General features: G+C 41.4%; 1 protein-coding gene and 1 pseudogene across 2 annotated transcripts; one reads left to right on the top strand and one right to left on the bottom strand.

Moving 5' to 3' along the window:
* Positions 1–148, top strand: part of LOC136700486 (zinc finger protein Gfi-1b-like) — an 8,411-nt pseudogene extending 8,263 nt beyond the window's left edge.
* Positions 149–514: 366 nt separating this feature from the next.
* engl (endoglin, like) lies at positions 515–21,527 on the bottom strand. Of its 2 annotated transcripts, none has more exons than XM_066675110.1 (18): positions 21,263–21,527; positions 18,446–18,555; positions 16,056–16,222; positions 15,799–15,936; positions 14,570–14,744; positions 13,088–13,256; positions 12,113–12,257; positions 10,853–11,045; positions 9,522–9,682; positions 9,127–9,282; positions 8,093–8,182; positions 7,490–7,711; positions 5,580–6,242; positions 4,745–4,829; positions 3,051–3,116; positions 2,830–2,925; positions 2,086–2,194; positions 515–1,548 (listed from the first exon to the last, which is right to left on the bottom strand). In XM_066675110.1, exons 2-17 carry the CDS (start codon positions 18,501–18,503, stop codon positions 2,088–2,090), a joined length of 2,691 nt encoding a protein of 896 aa, XP_066531207.1. In that variant the 5' UTR covers positions 18,504–18,555; positions 21,263–21,527; the 3' UTR covers positions 515–1,548; positions 2,086–2,087. The 2 variants fall into 2 exon arrangements, with proteins under 2 accessions (XP_066531207.1, XP_066531208.1); XM_066675111.1 differs by having other exon boundaries at positions 2,830–2,919.
* Between the last annotated feature and the right edge of the window lie 1,955 nt (positions 21,528–23,482).

Here is a 23,482-nt window from a genome sequence, read left to right as displayed (position 1 = left end):
GACGGTAACAATGACTTGTTTCTTTAAATTAAAACAGCTGAAAAGGCAAAGAGAAATACATTGCATGTAAAATATATGTACATTGTATCTATGGTAAGACTGAAATGCCTTAATTCAGAATTTTATGTGTTGTTTATATGAAAATTAAAAAGGCTTTTGTTGGAAATGTGTTATCTTTATTTATCCTAAGGGCTGTCAATATCAATATCAATATCATATATTTGAAGAAAATGAATTATTTCTGCAGCACCATACAGATATCATGTTGATCTATTACTACATATAGGAACACCATCAGAGCTCCCCCTTGTGGAGATCCTTCAGACTGCTAATAATGGCTTTGTAACAATTAAAGGATTCATATGGAATTTGCTCCCAAACTATTTAAATGAGAATGTAATGCTTTTAAAACATTTAAATCCCTATTAATTAATTAAATAATTTACTGTCTCACACACACACACACACACACACACACACACACGTCACAAGGAGTCTGATGTTACAGATTGGTTTTAATATAACTTCAGCACTATAGGACAAGCAAAAACACTGAAATACATTAGTCACAGTCATGATACAAATCAATGAATGTAGAGCAGCAGTCTCTCTCTCTCTCTCTCTCTCTCTCTCTCTCTCTCACACACACACACACACACACACACTCACACAGACATATTAAAAGTGAGAGAATAAAATGGGTGCTTATACACACTGTTCTCTTTTGAAAGATTCCCTGTAAACTACAGTAATTGGATTTTTACCGGCTTTGCATTTTTTCCCGCGTGCCTTTTTCATAACAGGAAATACATTGCTTATAACAAGTCCCTTTTCTGACAGAGTTGTGGAGCATGCCCCACTGTGCACATGCAAGACAAACTTGTGTGCATCATTTAAAAAGAAGCATTTATAAACGCATGCCTTTCAAAACATTTAATGGTACTCAATATGATAGAATTAAACATGAAAAATCATTACAAAAATTGCCATTAAATCAGTTCTTGCTAAAAGTAAATATATCTATAGCCAACATTTTTTTGATGGAATGTCCTAATGTAGGCTACAGAAATAAAAAAGTACTTAAAAATGATTTATAATCACATTGCCCTACTTGGAATCCAAATCAAATCAAACAGAAACTCCCCCCTCTATTCTCTCTTTCAGTTTCTACACAGAGATCAGTATTTCGTCCTCAGTACAGTTTAACTGCCTGAAAAAAACAAAAAAAAAAACAAAGCAGCACATTGACACTCGGCACATTCTCCAGGTCCAACCCTGCTGAAAGGCTGGTCAGACGATGGTCCGCTGTAGTGCTAAAGCTGGCCCGCTGGAGGCTCAGGTTTACTGGACAGATTGAACTGGTTTCAGTCTTTGTTAAAAGCAGGTGAGAAGTTCATATAGACACATATTAATCAGACCAAGTTAAAATGGCCGTGGCTCACGATGTTATGGTTTATCATGATCCATGTTTCATCCACAGTTCTGGAACCCATGACACATGAACTCTGACACACACACTGTTCTCTCATCCATGTTGCTTTACCCGCTCTGAAACAACAAAATAAAATCACAATTGTATTATTCATTCATTCATTCATTATCTGTTAGCGCTTATCCAGTTCAGGGTCGCGGTGGGTCCAGAGCCTACCTGGAATCATTGGGCGCAAGGCGGGAATACACCCTGGAGGGGGCGCCAGTCCTTCACAGGGCAACACACACACTCATACATTCACTCACACCTATGGACACTTTTGAGTCGCCAATCCACCTACCAAAGTGTGTTTTTGGACTGTGGGAGGAAACCAGAGCGCCCGGAGGAAACCCACGCAGACACAGGGAGAACACACCACACTCCTCACAGACAGTCACCCGGAGGAAACCCACGCAGACACAGGGAGAACACACCACACTCCTCACAGACAGTCACCCGGAGGAAACCCACGCAGACACAGGGAGAACACACCACACTCCTCACAGACAGTCACCCGGAGGAAACCCACGTTTATCAATTATGTAGAAGTTATGAAATATCTGTGGAACTCCCCTTCACTATGAGCAACTGTAAGAGTGTTAGACTGAGCTCACCTCTACACCGAGCTGCTGGCTTGGTCCACCTGAGCTAACTGGTTCCAGGAGCTGGAGTTGTGTTCCGTCGTATCTAGGTAACTGCCTCTGTGCCCAGCTGTGGGTTTCCCTGGCAACAACATCACATATGAAGCAGTCATATCACATTCTGGCGATGGGACGAGTTTACAGCAGGTTAATGAAAAGGAGTCAATCTATTAATTAAAAACATAAGATCAAACATTTACGGACACTTATCGTTACTTTAACTTTGCTTTACTCATTTACACATCTAAGAATGGGTGCATGCGTCCCCAATCTGCCATTTTCATAGGCCACTTGCTACAAGCAATGACACCATTTGAGCTGAACATATAAAATTAGAAACAGAATGAGTCTAAGCTGAACCTTAAAGAGAAATGTACAAGAAACTTAAAGGAACACTGGGTAAGATTTGGCTTTTTTGCTCTTGGGGCTCTGTACTGAAATCGATTGGGAAGGGGGATACATACAAAGTTACATAGTGCAGTTCCTACAGTGCTGAGCCCAGATTAGCAATAACAAAAGCTCACTTCTCCCTTTTAGTGGTCAGTGGAGAAACAACAATTTGAAGTTGTAATTGTAGATTAAAAATATGGTATTAGTAAAGTCACCGTCAGTGATGATGCCTGGGAAAGTGAAAACAATTCAGTGCATTAAGGAAATAAATTATATTTCAATGCCCTGGAAAGAGAAACACAATGCAAGAAAAAATCTGGAATGTACCTGTGCAGGAGTAGATGCACCACAGCGCCCCCATCAGGCTGATACCCAGTAAGAATGCAGCAAACACAATCACCAGAACAGGGACAGTATCTACAACTTAACACACATAAGAATCAAATCCAGCCGCATAGCTTCTACTCTACCGTGCAGTGGAAAATGCAACCAGCTTCTAAGACTGAACTTTGGAGATTTTTCTCTGAATATTAAAGTGTTATCCTTACCACTGTCAGAAGAGCTGTGTCTTGACATCTCTGTCCTTGTCACAGCAGACTTTTGAGCATGCTGACCTGTTAGTACATGCACACACACGCACACATGCACAAGGCTTTGTAACACAAGAATTAGCCAAGAATCTTCATGAAAGTGCTTGTTTAGTAGATATTTTCTATGAAAAACAAATCACAAGAGATCAAGAATCAAGCTCTGTCCCATATTTAATACTAATTCGAACTAGTGTTTGAGTATGTAGTATATAGCATAGTCACATGTGTAAAGCTGAGTATACAACCCACCACCCCCCTCCAAAAAATAATGAATAATAATTAGTTAATGATGGATACTATTGCCCCACAGTCCAATGGAAAAAGGAAATGGTAGAGCTTCTCATGGCTGGAAAATACTACTACTAATATTACTACACAGAGAGGACACTAAATGTTAGATACTAAATGTCATTCATTCATTCATTCATTCATTCATTCATTGTCCGTAACTGCTTATCCAGTTCAGGGTTGCGGTGGCTCTGGAGCCCACCCAGAATCACTGGGCGCAATGCAGGAACACACACCGAAGGGGGCGCCAGCCCCTCACAGGGCAACACACACACACATTCACATCTGGATCATGGGAGGAAACCCACGCCGACACTGGGAGAACACACCAAACTCCACGGGTGAAGTTTATATAAACTATAAATGGTTTTATTATGGGCGGCAGGTGAGGAGTTTGGTGTGTTCTCCCTGTGTCCGCGTGGGTTTCCTCCGGGTGCTCCGGTTTCCTCCCACTGTCCAAAAACACACGTTGGTAGGTGGATTGGCGACTCAAAAGTGTCTGTAGGTGTGAATGTGTGAGTGTGTGTTGCCCTGTGAAGGACTGGCGCCCCCTCCAGGGTGTATTCCCGCCTTGCTGCCAATGATTCCAGGAAGGCTCTGGACCCACCGCGACCCTGAACTGGATAAGGGTTACAGATAATGAATGAATGAATTAATGTTTTGATTATCTATTATTCAATGCACTGTTTTAGACACGTTGCAGCTGCAGTGTCATAGCAACAGTTCATGCACATCCTGTAAGAAATGGTGTAGTATGGTGATATTGTGTGTACTTGCCTTTCAAACTAATTTAAGGTTAATAAGTAGTATATACTGTATAGTACTAGTGAGTAGTACACAACTGGAATGTAGCCACGGTCTGCTATATAGTCTATGAATAAAGTAAACATATTAAAACAATGTTTTTAAAGATTTTCTGATATATTAAGACAATTTGGTGTCAGTACAATGGCTGTTTCTTAAGGGGAAGGAGAAACATGGGATTAAATGTCAGATTATTTTTTTAAGAGATTTTGTCTCTTGAAAAAGTCACTATTGTGAAGGTAGAACACTGAAGACATAGAAGTTAGTAGACTAAGTAAAGTGGTGATAAATAGACCTGCTCCTAGAAATCTTCCTTTCTGTAGACTCCCAAACCTAGTCTCTTACTGGGCTCCTTAATCCCTGCTGATGTAGTACACTCAGCCTATGTCTGTAGATGTAGAAGCCATTAGTTCATGATCAGTGTAGTGCACTTTATAGGAAACTTCTGAGATGGGAGAATCAACCAAGCAGAAAAGTGATTAGTATTATTATTAAATTATAGATATTATTATTATTATTATTATTATTATTAGTATTAGCAAGTGATGTTGAGCACTGACCAGCAGGTGGAGGCAGGAGCCCAGCGAGTCCAACAGAAGGAGAGTAGGTGACCAGCACTGGCCTAGACAAGTTTCTGTATTCACACTGTAAACACACACACAGAGAGAGAGAGAGAGAGAGAGAGAGAGAGAGAGAGAGAGAGAGAGAGAGAGGGGGAGAGAGAGAGAGAGAGAGAGAGAGAGAGAGAGAGAGAGAGAAATAGAAAGACAGAGAGAGAGAGAGAGAGAGAGAGAGAGAGAGAGAGAATAGAAAGATAGAGAGAGAGAGAGAGAGAGAGAGAGAGACAGAGAGAGAAAAAGAGAAAGATAGATAGATAGAGAGAGAGAGAGATACAGAGACAGGGAGAGAGAGAGAGAGAATGATAGAGAGAGAGCGAGAGAGACACAGAGAGAGAGAAATAGATAGAGAAAGAGAGAGAGAGAGAGAGAGAGAGAGAGATACAGAGACAGGGAGAGAGAGAGAATGATAGATAGAGAGAGAGAGAGAGAGAGACAGAGAGAGAGAGAGAGAGAGTGAGGGAGAATATTTAATTGAGGTAATATTTAGATATTTAACATTTAACATCAATAGTTTGGGATCTTTTAACTGTATTTAGGTGTATCATACTGTATTTAAAGAAAACTAGACCTGAGGTTATTGATGACCATTATGTTTTTTTATTTCTTCAGAAAATGCACACAATCCCTATTTACTGCAGAATTACTTCATTAAATGTAAAGGGTTTAGAGCAGATTGTTGTGTAACAGGCTTCACAATGTGGCTATAATATTCAAGCTCCTGCATGAGGACAAGTTAGGGTGGGCCCAAACTGTGTGTGTAAGTGTGTGTATGTACCTTTTGTCCAGTAGACGCGTGTATAAGAGCAGGTATAGATGGTCCCTGAGGGCAGACTCTCTCTACCATGACCCCTGGGGGCCCCTCTCCACACAGCTGCAGACTGCAGTGGAGAAACTGAATTGAATTATTAAAGACCGGCCTCAGGACAAAGCTGAACCTCAGTCGAGGCACTCTACTTCTTTCTTTCTTTCTTCTGGCCAATCTGACCATCCCTCGCTTCCTCTCCTCTACTGTTCCAGATGCTCCATCTTTCTTGCCTCTTCTCAAATCGGAATTCTGCTTCAGTAGTTTGCTTTTCCTTGAGTCTGCGCTTTTCTTCTCTTCTTTGTGCCTCAATTCTTCCCTCCTTCTGCCCTGACTTGAGCCCTTTCTAAATGGGCCCTCCTCATAGTCCTCAGGCTCTTCTTCCTCCTCCCCCATATCCATCTCCTCTCTCTCCCCCTGGTCACCATCATCCTCTCTGTCTTCCTCCTCTTCCTCATTCTCCATTTTCTCACTCACTCTCTCCTCTCTCCCCTGGTCCTCCAGGCTGAAGGAAGGGTCAGCAGGGCAGAAGTCTTGGACGATCGACCAGCCTGAGTGAACATGGGGGTCCGAGAGAGGAGAGACCACACAGGATGTCAACTCTAAACTCCCACTGACAGTACTACTGCTAGAGATCTGAGAGAGAGAGAGAGAGATACAAAATCATATTCGTGACCAGATCTAAATAATCACTGTGCTTTTAGCTGTTTATCATAGTTTTGTTTTCTTAAACAAAATACATTTGTGTCATTCAATAAATGTAAAAAAGTATTAAAGGATCTGAGCAAAACCATCAATGACTACAGCTGAAAATAAGCTACTCTTGCTGTCTCGCTTTGTGTTGCTGCTTGCTTGGGGTGATGGTTGAGCTGTGGCTCATTCTCATTTAAAGCAACAGGCGCTGAAACTGGTCATTCTGACCAGGGCTGTTGAGAAAGGTTAAAAAAGGCATTTGGTCCTCGATCCTTATGTTATATTGACTAAAGCATATCTCAGATGTTTCATTAAGGCTCCAGAACTGTGTTTCATATCTGTCTTCTCACATCTTTTAACTCGTTTACAGCTGCCATTTTGTTTTGTGACACTTCTGAAGGTTGTATTACCCTTTTGGCCTTCGAGGAACAGATATGACCCAAAGAAACACTGTATCAGGCGCCAGATACATCACAAACACAGACACTGTGCTGTACACGCGCCCTTTATCACTCTTCCTTCCACTGGAATGGCAAGAAGTTGATACTGTTGCAATGTTGCCAGTGCATTACAGGTATGGTGCATTTGCTAGGGTGCATATTTACACTTTATATACAGTCACTTTAAGGTCTGTGGGCACACAACTGGTATCATCTCAACAACAAAAGCACAAAATGACTTGAGACACTGGTGCAAGCGAACTGAAACTGAAGCTGTATATTATGGAAGCATATCAGTATCAAAATTAATGTACATATACTTTCATATACATAAACTCACCATGCCCAATGCCAAATATTGGCTAGAGGGGTATAACGCCTCCCCAGCATTGGGCTGTTGAGTAAAAGAGCTGTGACCTCTGGACTGATGAAGCACTACCCAATCACGTTGGAAGGAGTCAGAGTGGTGTTCTCTATGGTTCCTACCACCAAGTGCTCATAGAAATGTCCATCATTTAGTATGCACCCATGCCAGAACGCTAAAGCTGTTACTTCTGACTACAGAGAGTGACAACTCTCTATTAATACCCTCCAGAAGAAAGTTTGGAAGAGCAGGTGTCCAGAACCTTTTGGCCATGGAGGTTGTCTTTTGGGGCGAATGAAGCTAACTACAAAAAGTAACAAGAGCACAGACGTTTATTGGAAATAGTTTTGGAAAGTACTGGAGTATCGAAGGTGACTGAATCTGACCTCTGCATACAAACGACTGTTAGCGGTGATAATACAGGGCCCCACGGCTCTCCGCTCAAAGTCCTCACTCACAAACAGCTGCATGGACAACAGAGGGGCAGCACGAGGAGTGATGAACCACAGCGGCTCAGAGTCTGTACTGTGCCACGATGCCCCTGCTGGCCTGGAGGAGCTTGTCTCAGGAACACTGGCAGGAGTGGGATACATAGCGGAACAGCTGAACTGAGAAAATAAGGGACCACAGAATAGTCATAAGTATTATGCATTCAGCAAAAAAAACATATTGCACAAAAGTCAGAGACCTGTCATTTGAATTTGTTTGGGGGTTGTTTTGGAACCCCCACCTCACTAAATGATTGTGTATTCCCAATCACATAATGCTACCAAGATTGGACGTTCTGTACTTTCTTTCTCAAAAACACCAGATACTCCATTAACTTTGACGTAACCCTAACTCTAACCTTTATCCATCTTTAAAACATCTTTATGTGAGTGTGTAAACAGGTTTTAGTCCCCAATCTGTGATATATTCCTGGTATACAGAAACACACACATATATACTCACACACATGCACATGCAAGCATACACACATACGCACTCACATGTATAACTAGCGGAGTTAACTCGTCAGTCATTTGCCATTGTGTTTTATTGGTCAGGCCAATCAGAGGCTTTCGCTTCCATAGCAACACCTGCACAAAAGATAAACACATGCTAAAATCATGTCATTTACCTGTTTGAAAACACTTGTTCACGCATCTTTTAATCCACGTTTATTAATCATTCGGCCATTTCTACACGCTCTGCTTTCTCCTGGACGAGCGCCGTCCAATACCACAATTTTCTACTTATAAAAAATACAGTCCAAAATTCTTCAGGGCACAATAACCTGGATTAATTATATAACTGCAGATTGAAGCACACACACACACAACCACACACACAGGCAGCATGACCTAGGTCACATTTGTATTCCCTGGTAGATCCAAACACAAAGCTCATCTGTGTCAAAAAATAACCCCACTTACGCATTCAGGGCTGCTTCCAAATGTAATTTTCTGTGGAGAGCTGCCATTATTCCCCCATGATTACATTTTAAACCCACTCTTAAAGAGAACTGGGCTTGAAGAACAACTTAGTGACTTTGATTATACCTAACAGAATCTCTAAATCGGGATTCTGCTTTAGGGATTTGTATAAATATTAGATATGGTTTAAAATGGCTCAGTGATTAGAACGTTTTAAAAAAGACTTTAGAGAATAATTGTCATTTAAATAAAACTATTACCCAAAAATGCAACAAATTGCCACTATTTCTAGTAAATGTCTCAAAACACTGAATAACATGGATATAAACTATGTAGATACACATTTTAAGTGTATTTAATAAAGCTGCACTGCCACAGTCCACCAATAACTGTCTACATTACCAGCAGTTATAATTATTGTGTGTTATAACAGTTATAATTATTATGTGTTATAACAGTTATAATTATTATGTGTTATAGCTATTTAATTATAGTTATTACAGACAATAATGTGGGGTCTTTGCAATAAATTTACAATACATTCTCTCTCTCTCTCTCACTCCCTCTGTCTCTCTTTCACTCACTCACATTCGCTCTCTCCCTCTCACCGTGTTCTTGTATTGCATTTCTTTGCTATGTCGCTCAATCTTGCCTTCTGTCCCACAGGAAATGACTGGGAATGCCAACAGGAAATGGCTCCCATTGGACTGGGCCTGGCACGAGGGGTCTCGCAGGGTCACAGCCGACACAGAAAGAGAGAGAGCCTGCAAAGGACAAAATGTGTGTGTGTGTGTGTGTATGTGTGTGTGTATACAAAACAATCCCATGTTAGAGAACACACTGATCTGATAACGTATCTAGTCACTGACTACAATGGAGAAGCCACTGTGGCTCCAGCAATGAAAACATTATGAATTTTGCATGATATGGAAAAGATACATGTTGGTGTGTTTTGTGTGTGTGTGTGTGTGTGTCTGTGTTTGTGTGTGTGTGTGTGTTTGACCTGTAAGATGTGTTTATCCACAGAGACAGTGAGGCGTCCATCCATACACTGAGCACTGATGGCCTCCTGGCTGCCTTCAGCACCATTATCATCATCATCCTCATGAGAAAGCCACTGCCTCAGCCTTGTCTCTTCCTTCTTTGCCTCCAGAACTGTTTGGGCTGTGTTTATGTGTTTGTGTGCATTGGGAAAACATTTGAACTGACATTTTAGTTTTTCTCCCTGCAGGGTATTTACAAAACTATTACTAATAGCTTAACAAAACACCTTAACGTGCCTAATCATGACCGGAAGTCAATCAAAAAACATCATCGTTGCAATGGAAATGTACTACATAAGCATCTCCATTAATTCAATTGAAGTGAATCAAATGCTAGTCAGTGCAGGCTCCTGCCACAGTTATAGCTGATATAACAGACATGGGCTGTTAATGTTCCTCTCAAAATGTACTAAGCTGTCCAATGACTATGATGCATCAAGAGCATCCTCCCATGAGTCACTGGTCATTCAACATGTTTTAAATGAAGCCAATGCTTGTATAATTACAGTAATCAAATAAATTTGTACAAACATTTGGTGGCCCATGGTCAAATGACATTCTGTGAATTATTGTAGTCTCTTACAGAGAACACACCTCTGCAGACTAATATAAAAAAAATAGTATTTCGAAATACGATTGGAAAAATTGAAACTGAGCACAAATGAAACTAATGCATTAACACATTTTCACTTCCAAAAAAAAAATATCCAACTTGACAAGGGTCACACAAACGTTTGCATATGACTTTACACGTTCCATCCTGGTGCCCTCCATTCTTTTGTTTAAAAATAGAACTTATCAAGGTCTTTAGGACCCTATTATCTCTGTGATACGATTCATGGAGTGGAGTATTTTTATTATTATTATTAAACTATGTTTTGCAGCACCATGGAACCAGCCAAGGTCTTTTAATCAAATCAGAACCAAAGAAATTGATAATTGATTTAATTCAAATGCCCCACTGCAGCAAATATACGTCTAAAAATATTATATATTCATAGCTTAATGTGAATTATTCAGTATCTACTATAAATACCTCAGTAAGAAATATTTAGAATTTAATAAGAATTGCTCTGCCTCTGCTATGAATTATTGAGTATCTACTGCGACAAATTCTGCATCTACTACAAATAATTGAGTGTCTACTATGAATTACACTGGTCTAGCCATTATTCAGAATTTACTGTAACTTTTCCAAAATCAAAGATATGCTCTCAACCAAAAGTCAGACAGTAACAACAACAACAACAAAAAAAACCCCACATAAAACAAATCCAAATGGTTGACTCACCTGTCCCGCCCCCTTTCAGCTTGATCACGAAGCGATTGGCCAGATTCGCCTCAGTGTATGAGCTCACAAAGGGGTAGAGATTCTGATCCGCCCAGGCCAGGAGGTCAGGGTGCAAGAGGAGGTCAGGGACAATAGTGGTGGTCATAGTAAGGTCGGGTTTAGGAGGATAGAGAGGAGTCACACTGTGGGAAGACTGGAAAAAAAAAACAATACAATACATTATTGTTTGTGGTCTGGATGATATGGAAATATAAATGTTCAGTGAAAACAAGATTTATTGGTTTTTAAAGTAATGAAAAGTTCTTTAATATAGAATAATGTCTTGGTAAGATGAATACAGTGGGAATAACAAAGTCCAGGCTTTTTTTACCCATTCGAGCCATTACAGAGTGACTATATAATCTTCTACAAATTGTTATATATCTGCTGTTAATTATTCAGTATCTACTTTGAATTATTCATTCATTCATTCATTATCTGTAACCTTTATCCAATTCAGGGTCGCGGTGGGTCCAGAGCCTACCTGGAATCATTGGGCGCAAGGCAGGAATACACCCTGCAGTCCCCCACGGGGCAACACAGACACACACATTCACTCACACACTCACACCTACGGACACTTTTGAGTCGCCAATCCACCTACCAACATGTGTTTTTGGACTGGGGGAGGAAACCGGAGCACCCGGAGGAAACCCACACAGACACAGAGAGAACACACCACACTCCTCACAGACAGTCACCCGGAGGAAACCCACGCAGACACAGGGAGAACACACCACACTCCTCACAGACAGTCACCCGGAGGAAACCCACGCAGACACAGGGAGAACACACCACACTCCTCACAGACAGTCACCCGGAGCGGGAATCGAACCCACAACCTCCAGGCCCCTGGAGCTGTGTGACTGCGACACTACCTGCTGCTACTTTGAATTATTCAGTAGCTACATCATGGTTTGGCTATTATTTATTGACCATAGGACAACAGTCACATGTTCATAAGGTCATTGGTTCTTATTGATTTAAATGTACTTCTCCTACTAAAAATGTATGGTGTCACGGGTTTACCACAAAGAAGACGTAAATGGTCCCTGGATGGGACTAAAATAGAAAAAGAAGCACCTCTTAAGGAGGAAATTAGCAGAAGGTTACGTGTAAATACAATCTAGTCCATATACAGAGCTTACGTTACTTTGTTCACTTTGGTACCTGTAACTGAAAAACATTCTCAGGGATGTAAAGGGTGAAGTGGACTCTCACGTGGACAGTGATGTGGCCTCGGAGCCCAGGAGTCACCAGAGCAAAGTTTACTGGAGCTGCACTGCTCAACACCAACACGACATTATACCACCCTGCATCTGCCACAGAGGGCAACAGTGTGATCGACACCTCCACCTGCAAAGAGCTGAGCCAGAGAGAGCGTTTATGTCTAAACTCAGCAGTCACAAAAGCTATTTTACTGACATTGTTTTCCTGAATTGCTTTAAAACTGCAGTACTTTACAAAATGCAGTAATGAGGCAATGCAGGTTTGTTTTTAAGTTTACTGCAACTGTGCGTTTGTATTGTATTCATAATTATATGACTTGGTTTTACAGTAATTATGTTCATGTTTATTTGTGGTGTGTTGTGTTTACAGGGTCCTGCTGTGAATGAGAGAACATCGGCTGTCTCTGGGAATATGACGATGACAATAACAATCATTTTTATTATTAACTTTGTTGTTTTGAATAATAGGGATCTACCAATTTGAACATTTGAGGATGATGCATATGTTCGATGTTTTACATGTACATTTCTGCCGATTTATAAACATTTCTGATCATCAAATCTATATTGACCTATTGCTTCAATCTCATTTTCAAACAAAAAACAGAAATGACTATAATGTATTTCTTCTAAAATCAAGGGTACTTACTCATAAATAATTTGCTTAAGCTCTTCCAGGAATGCCTGACATTATATACAGGGACATATTGAGGATCTGATGTGAGGATTTGATGGCGTTCAGCCACAGGAGCATTAAAGAGCTCGGGTACTTATATTAGATTAGTCGTTTTAGATCTTTGTTGGATGGTGCTCCACTTCCACTGTATCACAGGTTAAAGGTCTTTTGACCTCTCTAACGCATGGGTGACAATGGCTGCACCAGAGTGTCCCATTTAAATGAGTTCTTATTCATAGCATTTATAATACATAAATAAAACGAACGAAATTGAAAGCTGTGATAACTCACCCACACAGTCCAGAGCCTGCTGACCACAACTTGATGATGTGAACCTCAGGGTCAGAGGGTTTTTTTGACGGAGTGCAGCCATTAGCTTCCTGCTGTTGCAGCTCAGATGCCAGGTAATTATGAGACAGGAAGAGAGACTGCAGGTGACACACGCTTGGCATGCTGGGGTCTGGGGTCCAGCAGGATTTAAGAAGAGAAGAGATGAGAAGAAAAGAGAAGAAAAGAAAAGAGAAGAAAAGAAAAGGAGAAGAGAAGAAGAAGAGAAGAAAAGGAGAAGAGAAGAAAAGAGAAGAAGAAGAGAAGAAAAGAGAAGGAAAGAGAAGAAAAGATAAGAAAAGAGAAGAGAACAGAAGAAAAGAGAAGAGAAGAGAAGAAAAGAAAAGAGAAGAGAAGAGAAGAAAAGAAAAGAGAAGAAAAGAAAAGAAAAGAAAAGAAAAGAGAAGAAAAGAAGAAGAGAAGAAAAGAGAAGAAAAAGAGAAGAAAAGAGAAGAAAAGAAGAAGAGAAGAAAAGAAGAAGAGAAGAAGAAGAGAAGAAAAGAGAAGAGAAGAAAAGAGAAGAAAAGAGGAGAAGAAAAGAGAAGAGAAGAGGAGAAGAAAAGAGGAGAAGAAAAGAGAAGAGAAGAAAAGAAAAGAGAAGAAAAGAAAAGAAAAGAAAAGGAGAAGAGAAGAAAAGAGAAGAAAAGAAAAGAGAAGAAAAGGAGAAGAGAAGAAAAGAGAAGAAAAGGAGAAGAGAAGAAAAGAAACGAAAAGAGAAGAAAAGGAGAAGAGAAGAAAAGAGACGAGAAGAGAGAAAAAGAAACAACAAGAAAGAAAACAGAAGAGCAGCTTTCAGGTTTTGAGGGCACAATATCAAAGACTTTAAAAAGCCACAAGAAAAGTCATGCATCATGCAGTGGTGTGTGTGTTGGTGAAAGAAAAGAGGGGTGGGGGGTGTCCATGTTTGTATGATAGTGCTTTGCTATGTGTGTATATGTATCTTTAGACATACTGTAGGTATGTGTACCGTATGATTAAAAGTTTGTAGACAACCTTTATATCAATAAAAACTTTGAACTGTGCACACACAGCTTACTAAGAAGCACTGCTAATAGAGTATAACTCTCAGGAGCAGTGGCGCACAGGACTTTTTAAATGATTAATTTAAATTAAATGAGAACTGAGACACCGAATAAATGCAGTGTTTAACATTCATTCTCTGGAATAACTGTCTTGTCTTAATGGGTTTAAGTGACAATTGTTTTCCAGAACTAATTATCCAGCATCGAAACCTGACCTCACGCATGCTCCTGTGACTGAATGCAATCAAATCCCTACAGAAATGTTCCACTACATCTAGGAATAGAATGTCTAACTCCCACAAAGTGGAGGACACACTCCTGTTTAATAGATTTAATTTTAAAAAATGAAAAGTCCTTTTGATGAGCAGGTGTCTAAAAACTTTTGGCCATACAGTGTGTCCTATATTCAGCAACAGATAGTCACCCTCTCCGAGGCGGAGGTAAACGCGGTTGGCACGTGTGGAGTGTGTGAGGGAGGAGATGGTGGAGTGACGCTGTAGTGTCCACTGCAGAAGAGGACGGGCTCGCCACGGCAGAGAGGGGACAGAGTGGACACGTGCTGGGACACTGCCAAACTCCACCGTGGAATTAGCAGATACCTATAACATATAACATTTCTCACACAATCTCAGTGAAACCGGTCAAACATCCTAACGCTGCTGTGTTAACAAACTGATGTCTGCTTTGGCTAGCAACATGGTGAGAGACAGCATGAGGACTACTGAGATCTCTTGTGATCCCTCTGAATCCGAGGCTGGGAGTCCAAAACAGGTGGCATAAGCATTGAACCAAAAAAAACTGAGATTGTAAAAGTGCAAAACGTCTGAAAAATCCACTTTTAAATCCATGTTAAACACTAGTTAGTGAGTGAGTGGTATTTATATTTTCCCAGGTTTGCCAACATTCATTCATTCATTATCTGTAACCCTTATCCAGTTCGTGGTGGGCCCAGAGCCTACCTGGAATCACTGGGCGCAAGGCAGGAGTACACCCTGGAGGGGGTGCCAGTCCTTCACAGGGCAACACAGACACACACACACACATTCACTCACACCTACAGACACTTTTGAGTCGCCAATCCACCTACCAACGTGTGTTTTTGGACTGTGGGAGGAAACCGGAGCACCCGGAGGAAACCCACGCGGACACGGGGAGAACACACCACACTCCTCACAGACAGTCACCCGGAGGAAACACACACAGACACAGGGAGAACACACCACACTCCTCACAGACAGTCACCCGGAGGAAACCCACGCAGACACAGGGAGAACACACCACACTCCTCACAGACAGTCACCCGGAGGAAACCCACACAGACACAGGGAGAACACACCACACTCCTCACAGACAGTCACCCGGAGGAAACCCACACAGACACAGGGAGAACACACCAACTCCTCACAGACAGTCACCCGGAGGAAACCCATGCAGACACAGGGAGAACACACCACACTCCTCACAGACAGTCACCCGGAGCGGGAATCGAACCCACAACCCCCGGGCCCCTGGAGCTGTGTGACTGCGACACTACCTGCTGCGCCACCGTGCCGCCCCGTTTTGCCAACAGTGAAATAAAAAAAAGAATAATTAATGTCAGCAGCAGAACACTGAACACACACAAACACAAAATCATTAGCAGCACAGACAGACCTGCAACAGCACATGGAGGGTCTCTGGCAGCCCCTCGCTTTCCAAAACCCAGCGTAATGCATGTTGGGAACTCAACACCAGGATGACTGGACGACTGACTGGACGAGAGTAAGACAATGGCCTCAACACTACTGTCACCTAAGTGAGTGAGAGAGAGAGAGAGAGAACAGTAATAATATCTCATTTGGGATACAGACAGACAGACAGACAGACAGATACATAAATTAGGCATTTCAAATTACAGATACATATTATACCTGCTTATCTGGTCCATGATTGGATTTCCCCACAGAGATCACATGGGTCTCCTTAGCTCCGCCCTCTCTGGCAGCACAGCCTGGACCTGCATCAAATCGCTCCAGCTGAGCCTGGACAGGGTGAAGCACCCCCACAGGAGATACAGCACAGTGCAGCTTCACACCACCTACACACACACAAACATCATCATTCACCTTCTTTATCAAGATCAACATCATCATCATCATTTTATGCCAAACACCAGTTGGGACTCCAAACAACAAATGACCAGAGACAGGAAGTAAGGAAGGCATAACAGCAGCAGTGGACAAAACTATAAAATTAATACAGTGGTGGCCAACCCAAGGTTCCCGAAACACGTGGCTTTTTCTTGTACAAGTGTGGCTCTTATATTCATAATTAAAAACATAACACGGACGTTGGGTCCATGTGGCTTTGGGCCATTCAAATTAAATTCTGAAATTTGAAAATGTAAAATAGAAACAGCATGTTCCTGAATTGTAAACAGAAAATTGCTGGGAAATAAAACAGGAAAATGCTCTGTCTGTTTCTGGGGATGTGGTCAGGGCGACTCGATCCGTATTCACATTCATTCATTCATTCATTATCTGTAACCCTTATCCAGTTCAGGGTCACGGTGGTGCCAGAGCCTACCTGGAATAATTGGGCATAAGGCAGGAATACACCCTGAAGGGGGCGCCAGTCCTTCACAGGGCAACACACACATTCACTCACACACTTACACCTACGGACACTTTTTGAGTCGCCAATCCACCTACCAACGTGTGTTTTTGGACTGTGGGAGGAAACCGGAGCTCCCAGAGAAAACCCACGCAGACACAGGGAGAACACACCACACTCCTCACAGACAGTCATCCGGAGGAAACCCACACAGACACAGGGAGAACACACCACACTCTCACAGACAGTCACCCGGAGGAAACCCACGCGGACACAGGGAGAACACACCAACTCCTCACAGACAGTCACCCAGAGGAAACCCACACGGACACAAGGAGAACACACCACACTCCTCACAGACAGTGACCCGGAGGAAACCCACGCGGACACAGGGAGAACACACCAACTCCTCACAGACAGACACCCGGAGGAAACCCACACAGACACAGGGAGAACACACCAAACTCTCACAGACAGTCACCCGGAGGAAACCCACGCGGACACAGGGAGAACACACCACACTCCTCACAGACAGTCACCCGGAGGAAACCCACGCGGACACAGGGAGAACACACTAACCTAATGTGTTTTCTGGCTCTCTGTGTCTGATATGTTGGCCACCCCTGGATTAATATCTGCACATTTCTACAGGTTGTCGGGCTTTAATTATTTAGTAAAATGCGTACAAACGCAAAAACCTTAAATGATGCAGCAAGATGTCTGCCCCTTTTAACGTGGAATAGAATATCTGATCAAAAGGCACCTCTCCTTTGTAAAATTTGTAAAATAGGTAAAATTAGTATATGAACAAGAAAAGATGTTTCTATGACAATCAAATGTGTATAATTTCACAGATGAATGCATTCATTCATTGTTTGTATGCGCTTATCCAGTTCAGGGTCACGGTGGGTCCGGCGCCTACCTGGAATCACTGGGCGCAAGGCGGGAAGCTCTTTGGTCTTGTACTTAAACGCACTGTGCACTTTGGATGCTTCTGCAAATGACCTGTGTTAGTTTGGTCAGTAAAAGTCAAGAGGTTTATCACAGTGATGAATCCAGATAAACAACATGGTTTGTGTCACTGGACTGCAGCATATTCTGTGGTATTGGACAGTGAGTGTGTCCACAGCTGTAAACCAACAGGACCCTTCAACTTCTGTCCAGCTCAGTCAGAAGCATGACATTTGCTTAAACAGAGCAGAATACACACATAGGTGTATCCTATATCTCTCTCTCTCTCTCTCTCTCCCACACTCTCTCTCTACATTGTCTCTTGTATATCTGGTTGAACTTTGAGCAGTCCCTGTGCTAACTCACACGTTCAGATAAATGTCCACTTTACATTTGTCTGTTTTATGAACACACCCCCACACAGAGAGTGTCTGACATGTCTTCCCAGCGCCCAAGGAGCAGTTGGGGGTTAGGTGCCTTGCTCAAGGGCACATCAGCTGTGGATGTTGAGGGTGAAGAATGTGCCGTTTCTTCATTCCCACCTGCCCCCAATGTTTTCTGGGGTTCGAAATTCATTTAACAGGGAACCATTGATATTTGGAGGAAAGCCACGAGTACAGAACAATTTTGCATTGAGAATGATAGCAGTGACACTCAAAAATATCATTCATGTTATGGACATAGAAATGTGCAGAGTCCTTATACAGCTGTGTTCCTGACTACAGAAATAATGAGACAACTTAAAAGATGTCAGTACCTGCAGTTCCTGCCCTGAGCAGAAGAAGGCAGAGTAGAGCACACCATGATGACAGCATCGTTAACTTTATTCAGTAGAGTTCAGCTTCAGAAACCACACCCTGTTACATACTGACACACACACACACACACATACACACACACAATAAGACAGATAGAAAAAGACAAAGAGCGATTCATTACAAAACTTACCTCCCAAGTTTAGGGTGTCTACAACATAACTGTCTCATTCTCTCTCTTACACACACACACACACACACACACAAGCAGGGGTCTAGACAGGAAGTGGAGACAGAATGAAGCTCACTTGGATAGCTGTTGCGCTGCTGTTCATAACGAAACTTACATTCCTAAGATTCAAGAAAAAAAAAGAAACAACAAAATCTGGGATGTCTACAACAGAAGTCTCTTTCTTTCTTTCTTTCTTTCTTTCTTTCTGTCTTTCTTTCTCTTTCTCTCTAGTCGCTTCTCTCTCTCTCTCTCTCTCTCTCTCTCTCACACACACACACACACACACACTCCACAGATGCACACAAGACAAAACAGTTGTCATCTCTGTCTTCTATAAACTCAACTGCAGCACATTCTCATTCATTTTCTGGATTTTATGAGTTGGAATCGCGATTTGTGCAAAACTTGTTTGTTAGCAATCTTCCAGCGTCATTATCTTTTAAAGCTGTCTAAACCTGACCATTCACGCTGATGTTATAATGAGTGTCTCAGCCCAAATTGCTTATTGAATGAGACACGATACAGGCCAACCAAGTGAAAGAGAACGTCATCATAGATTCTTTATCATGTTGATAACAGAGGTTTTATAACTACAGACTATAGTCGATGTGTTGCTCTGTGTACGTTATTGGCCCACCCTCTAACCCTCGTCTTCAATGGCCAAGGCCACCACAGAGCAGGTGAATTGAGTGATGGATCATTCTCAGCGCTGCAGTGACACTGACATGGTGGTGTTAGTGTGTGTTGAGCTGGTATCAGTGGATCAGACACAGCAGTGCCACTGGAGCTCACTGTCTACTCTGTTAGACATACCTACCTCACTGGTCCACCTTGTAAATGTAAAGTCAGAGAGAGTAGCTCATCAGTTGCTGCACAGTTTGTGTTAGTTGTCCTCTAGTCCTTCATCAGGGGACCCAGGACGCTGCTGACTGGATATTTTTGGTTGGTGGACTATTCACAGGCCAGCAGTGACACTGAGGGCTGCTGTAGCCATATCATACCAACTCTGTGGTGGTCCTGACCTAACAATTTATGCAGACCGATAGATGGACTACAGCTTGTAATTGTAGAAATTGTAGAATTACAAAGTGACCGTATGTATATATATATATATATGTGTGTGTGTGTGTGTGTGTGTGTGTAGAACTGGATGATGTGTATTAAAGAAGGTTTCACTAGTTTTTTAATGCCACCTGTTGCACTGTATATTATTAGAAACATGGGAATCTGTCTCCAACACCTTCCAAATATGTATCTCCTAATAACTACAAGGTTATTACAAATTTTGACTTATGATCCACAAATAATTATATACTTCCTTTTGTTAATAATTTTGTAGCTTAACATTTAAAACATCTCTCCAAACAATCATGAAGTAGGATTAGTAATTACTTAATATCTCTTAATATATCAATCGTAATGATGACTTACCATCTCATAATAATGGTGACGTATGTCATAATAATGACTTTACTCACAGTTCTGACTACGTATCTCATAATAATTAAATATCTAATAATAATTAATTAAATGGAATAAGGTCTCTGTCATTGTGAGAGTATGTGGTTCAACATACGAGAAACATTCTTATTATTGTAACTTACCAAACAGCTATATACTTTTTAATGGCAGAAATGTTAATTGATTACATAATATCTAATTATGCAGCTACAACTATTGCAACAATAAAAAAATCAAAGAAACAGAGGCTCTACCCAGTAAACAAGGAACGTCCCTGGATGTTTAAAATAGGTCTAAAAGTAGTCTGTCCGTCAAGGACATATTTTAAACGTCAATGGACGTCCAAAATCCATCTTAATAAGTTAGTTAAGTGGTGACCAATCGATAACGTCAGTGGACGTCCAAAACGCGTTTTATACAAGTCATTTATTTCGGGACCAATTAATAACGTCAATGGACGTCCAAAATACGTCTAATAGTCGTCTTTTCAATGTCTGTGTTTGGACGTCTTTTCAACGTTCATTTTCAACCTTAAGAGAACGTTGATTAGACGGCAGTCATTACGTTATTTCAACGTTGAATCAACGGCTAAATGTTTACTGGGTATGAACAAATGCCTTTAAAGTTCGGATAGAAATTAATGATCATGAGGTTTTATTTTTTTCTGAGCAGAAGTACATTGATATCCAAAGCTACATCTCCTTAAATCCTCTGTTTAAAAAAGTAAAACATACAAACAAAATCACGTTTCTCCATTGCTGATATTTGCTATTAACAAGAGTGATAAACTAAATTAAATAATCAATTTATGCCCAAAGAGAAAGAGTGATTAATCTTTAAATACGTGTGAGTAGCAACAAATAAAAAAGCAAATCTAATTAATCTCAAAACATATTTTTGTAGTTTTAACGACTTTTTGAAAGTAACAAATAAAACTGTCCCCACACAAGGAAAAAGAAGCAGGCGTTTGCTGAAAGCACCTCATTATTATCTCAATTCAAACATTAAAAACCAACACTAAAACAATAGAAATCAGACTACAGCTCGTGCTAGAATTGTCTTATTATTTTATGCGTCGTTTAAACTGAGTGTAATATTTAAATAGAGTGTGTTTTTGTTTACGCACCTGTGCCAAGATGTGGTCCCAAATTACATCACTGATGCGCGAGGAATCAGCAGCGATGACTCCACGTTCTGTTCACATATTTAAGTATGAGGACACACACGCCCCCTTTTTTACACAAACGCACTCACACACACAAACACAAACACACACACACACACACACAGTACAGCTGCTGAATCCTAGGCTAATTAGCCCCGGCTCTCTCAGTAGAAGTCACGGAGAGGGGTTTCTGAATCAAAGACAGAGGCGCCAGGCGAAGGGAAAAGTTTTTGAGTGAGAAAGAAAGCAAGAAAGAAAGAAAAGAAAGTTTTGGACTCTTGGGGGGAGGGACTGTCTTAGCCAAGAAATGAGGAACGAGACCACGCCTCTTCAGGGGGTGGGTGAGGGTGGGGGTGTGGCCAAGAGGTGGAGCGACGCAAGAGTGGGGGCCAGATTTTTGGCAGAGAGAGAGAGTGAGAGAGAGAGAGAGAGAGAGAGAGAGAGAGAGAGAGAGAGAATTGTAGGACTATATGTAGAGAGAGTAGGACTGTAGGAAAGAGTGGTAGGAAGAATGAAGAAAGTGATGGTATAGAATCTAAATTGTGTAGATAGATAGATAGATAGATAGATAGATAGATAGATAGATAGATAGAGAGAGATTGACAGAGAGAGTGAGAGAGAGAGTGTGTGTGACAGAGAGAGTGAGAGAGAGAGAGAGAGAGAGAGAGAGAGAGACAGAGAGAGTGAGAGAGAGAGAGAGAGAGAGACAGAGAGAGAGAGAGAGAGAGAGAGAAAGAGAGAGAGAGACAGAGTGAGAGAGAGAGAGAGAATCCAAAGTGTGTAGATAGATAGATAGAGAGAGAGAGAGAGAGAATGAGAGAGAGAGAGGGGGGGTGAGAGAAAGAGAGAGAGAGAATCAAGTGTGTAGATAGATTGAGAGAGAGAGAGTCTGTGTGACAGAGAGAGAGACAGTGAGAGAGAGAGAGAGAAAGAGAGAGACAGAGTGAGAGAGAGAGAGAGAAAGAGAGAGAGAGACAGAGTGAGAGAGAGAGAGAGAGAGAGAATCCAAAGTGTGTAGATAGATAGAGAGAGAGAGAGAGAGGGAGAGAGAGAGAAAGAGAAAGAGAGGAAGTAGCGTAATAACATAGGGTACATATGGAGGGAAAAATAAAGGGTGCAGGAAAAAAGCTAAATATTTTAGGAAGAACGAATTAGCCATGAAATGGAGTGATACAAAATATAGGAAGAGGAAGACAGTGTTATGGAAAGACAGCGCACAGCAAAAAGATGAGAGTAATGGAAAGAAAAAGTAGGAAAAACCTGGAGAGTAGAAAAAAATTAGAATGTAGGAAGAGAGAGAGAGTGAGGAGGGAGAAAAACAGTATCGGAATGAGGAGAGTGTATATGAAGACAGAGTTAAAGAGAGTGAATATAGAAGAGAGAGGGGGAGAAAAAGAGGGGGTGTAGAATAAATAGAATAAAAGTCTGGGGAGTAGAACGGTAACAAATAGAATTGAAAGAGAGGGAGAGAAATATTTAGAGGGGAGTAAAGCAAGAATAAGAGAAAGAGAAGAAAGGGAAGATATATGAAAATAAAGCATAAGATGAAGGGATAGCATATGACAGTGGTTCCCAAACTTTTCTGCCATATCCCCCTGCTTAGAGATCACATATAGAGATGGTCACCACTGCTGAATACTGAATGACAGTGTTTCCATTAGCCATTCTACAGTGATGTTCACATTCTAGCACAGAATCCCTATGTACTGCACTAGTGGTGTTCATACTGAGAAAGCATGGCATCTAAAGTTTTTAGTCTAAAGTCTTCCCAAATAAGTAGAGGCCATTACAACAGAAAGTATTATAAACTCATGGACAACATCCATGATTATGACCAGTTCTGATTGGATTCTAAAGCACTAACATGTTTTTCCAGCTGTGTTTCTTATAGACTGGAGGAAAACATGTGCATCATCTGGTGTCTCAGCTTTCTCCATAAAAATTCCGTCAATATGGAGTCAAATTAAAAAGAAAATGCATTTAACAAGACAGCAGTAAAACTTTGCCATGGTGCTCTCATCGCTCTCATGGACTGTAGCATAATCTCCCTCACCCCCTCCCCATCCCCAGAACGCTGAAAATGAGTCCGTAGATGGAACTTTTTAAATTGATTGATAAATATTTTGAAGCTGTGACCCAGCTGACTTCCTCGGTTTGAGTGCCCTCCAGATAAATGAGAAC

The sequence above is a fragment of the Hoplias malabaricus genome, chromosome 6, assembly GCF_029633855.1.
Source record: "Hoplias malabaricus isolate fHopMal1 chromosome 6, fHopMal1.hap1, whole genome shotgun sequence".
Lineage (NCBI taxonomy): Eukaryota > Metazoa > Chordata > Actinopteri > Characiformes > Erythrinidae > Hoplias > Hoplias malabaricus.
This window is presented reverse-complemented; position numbering and strand designations above follow the sequence as displayed.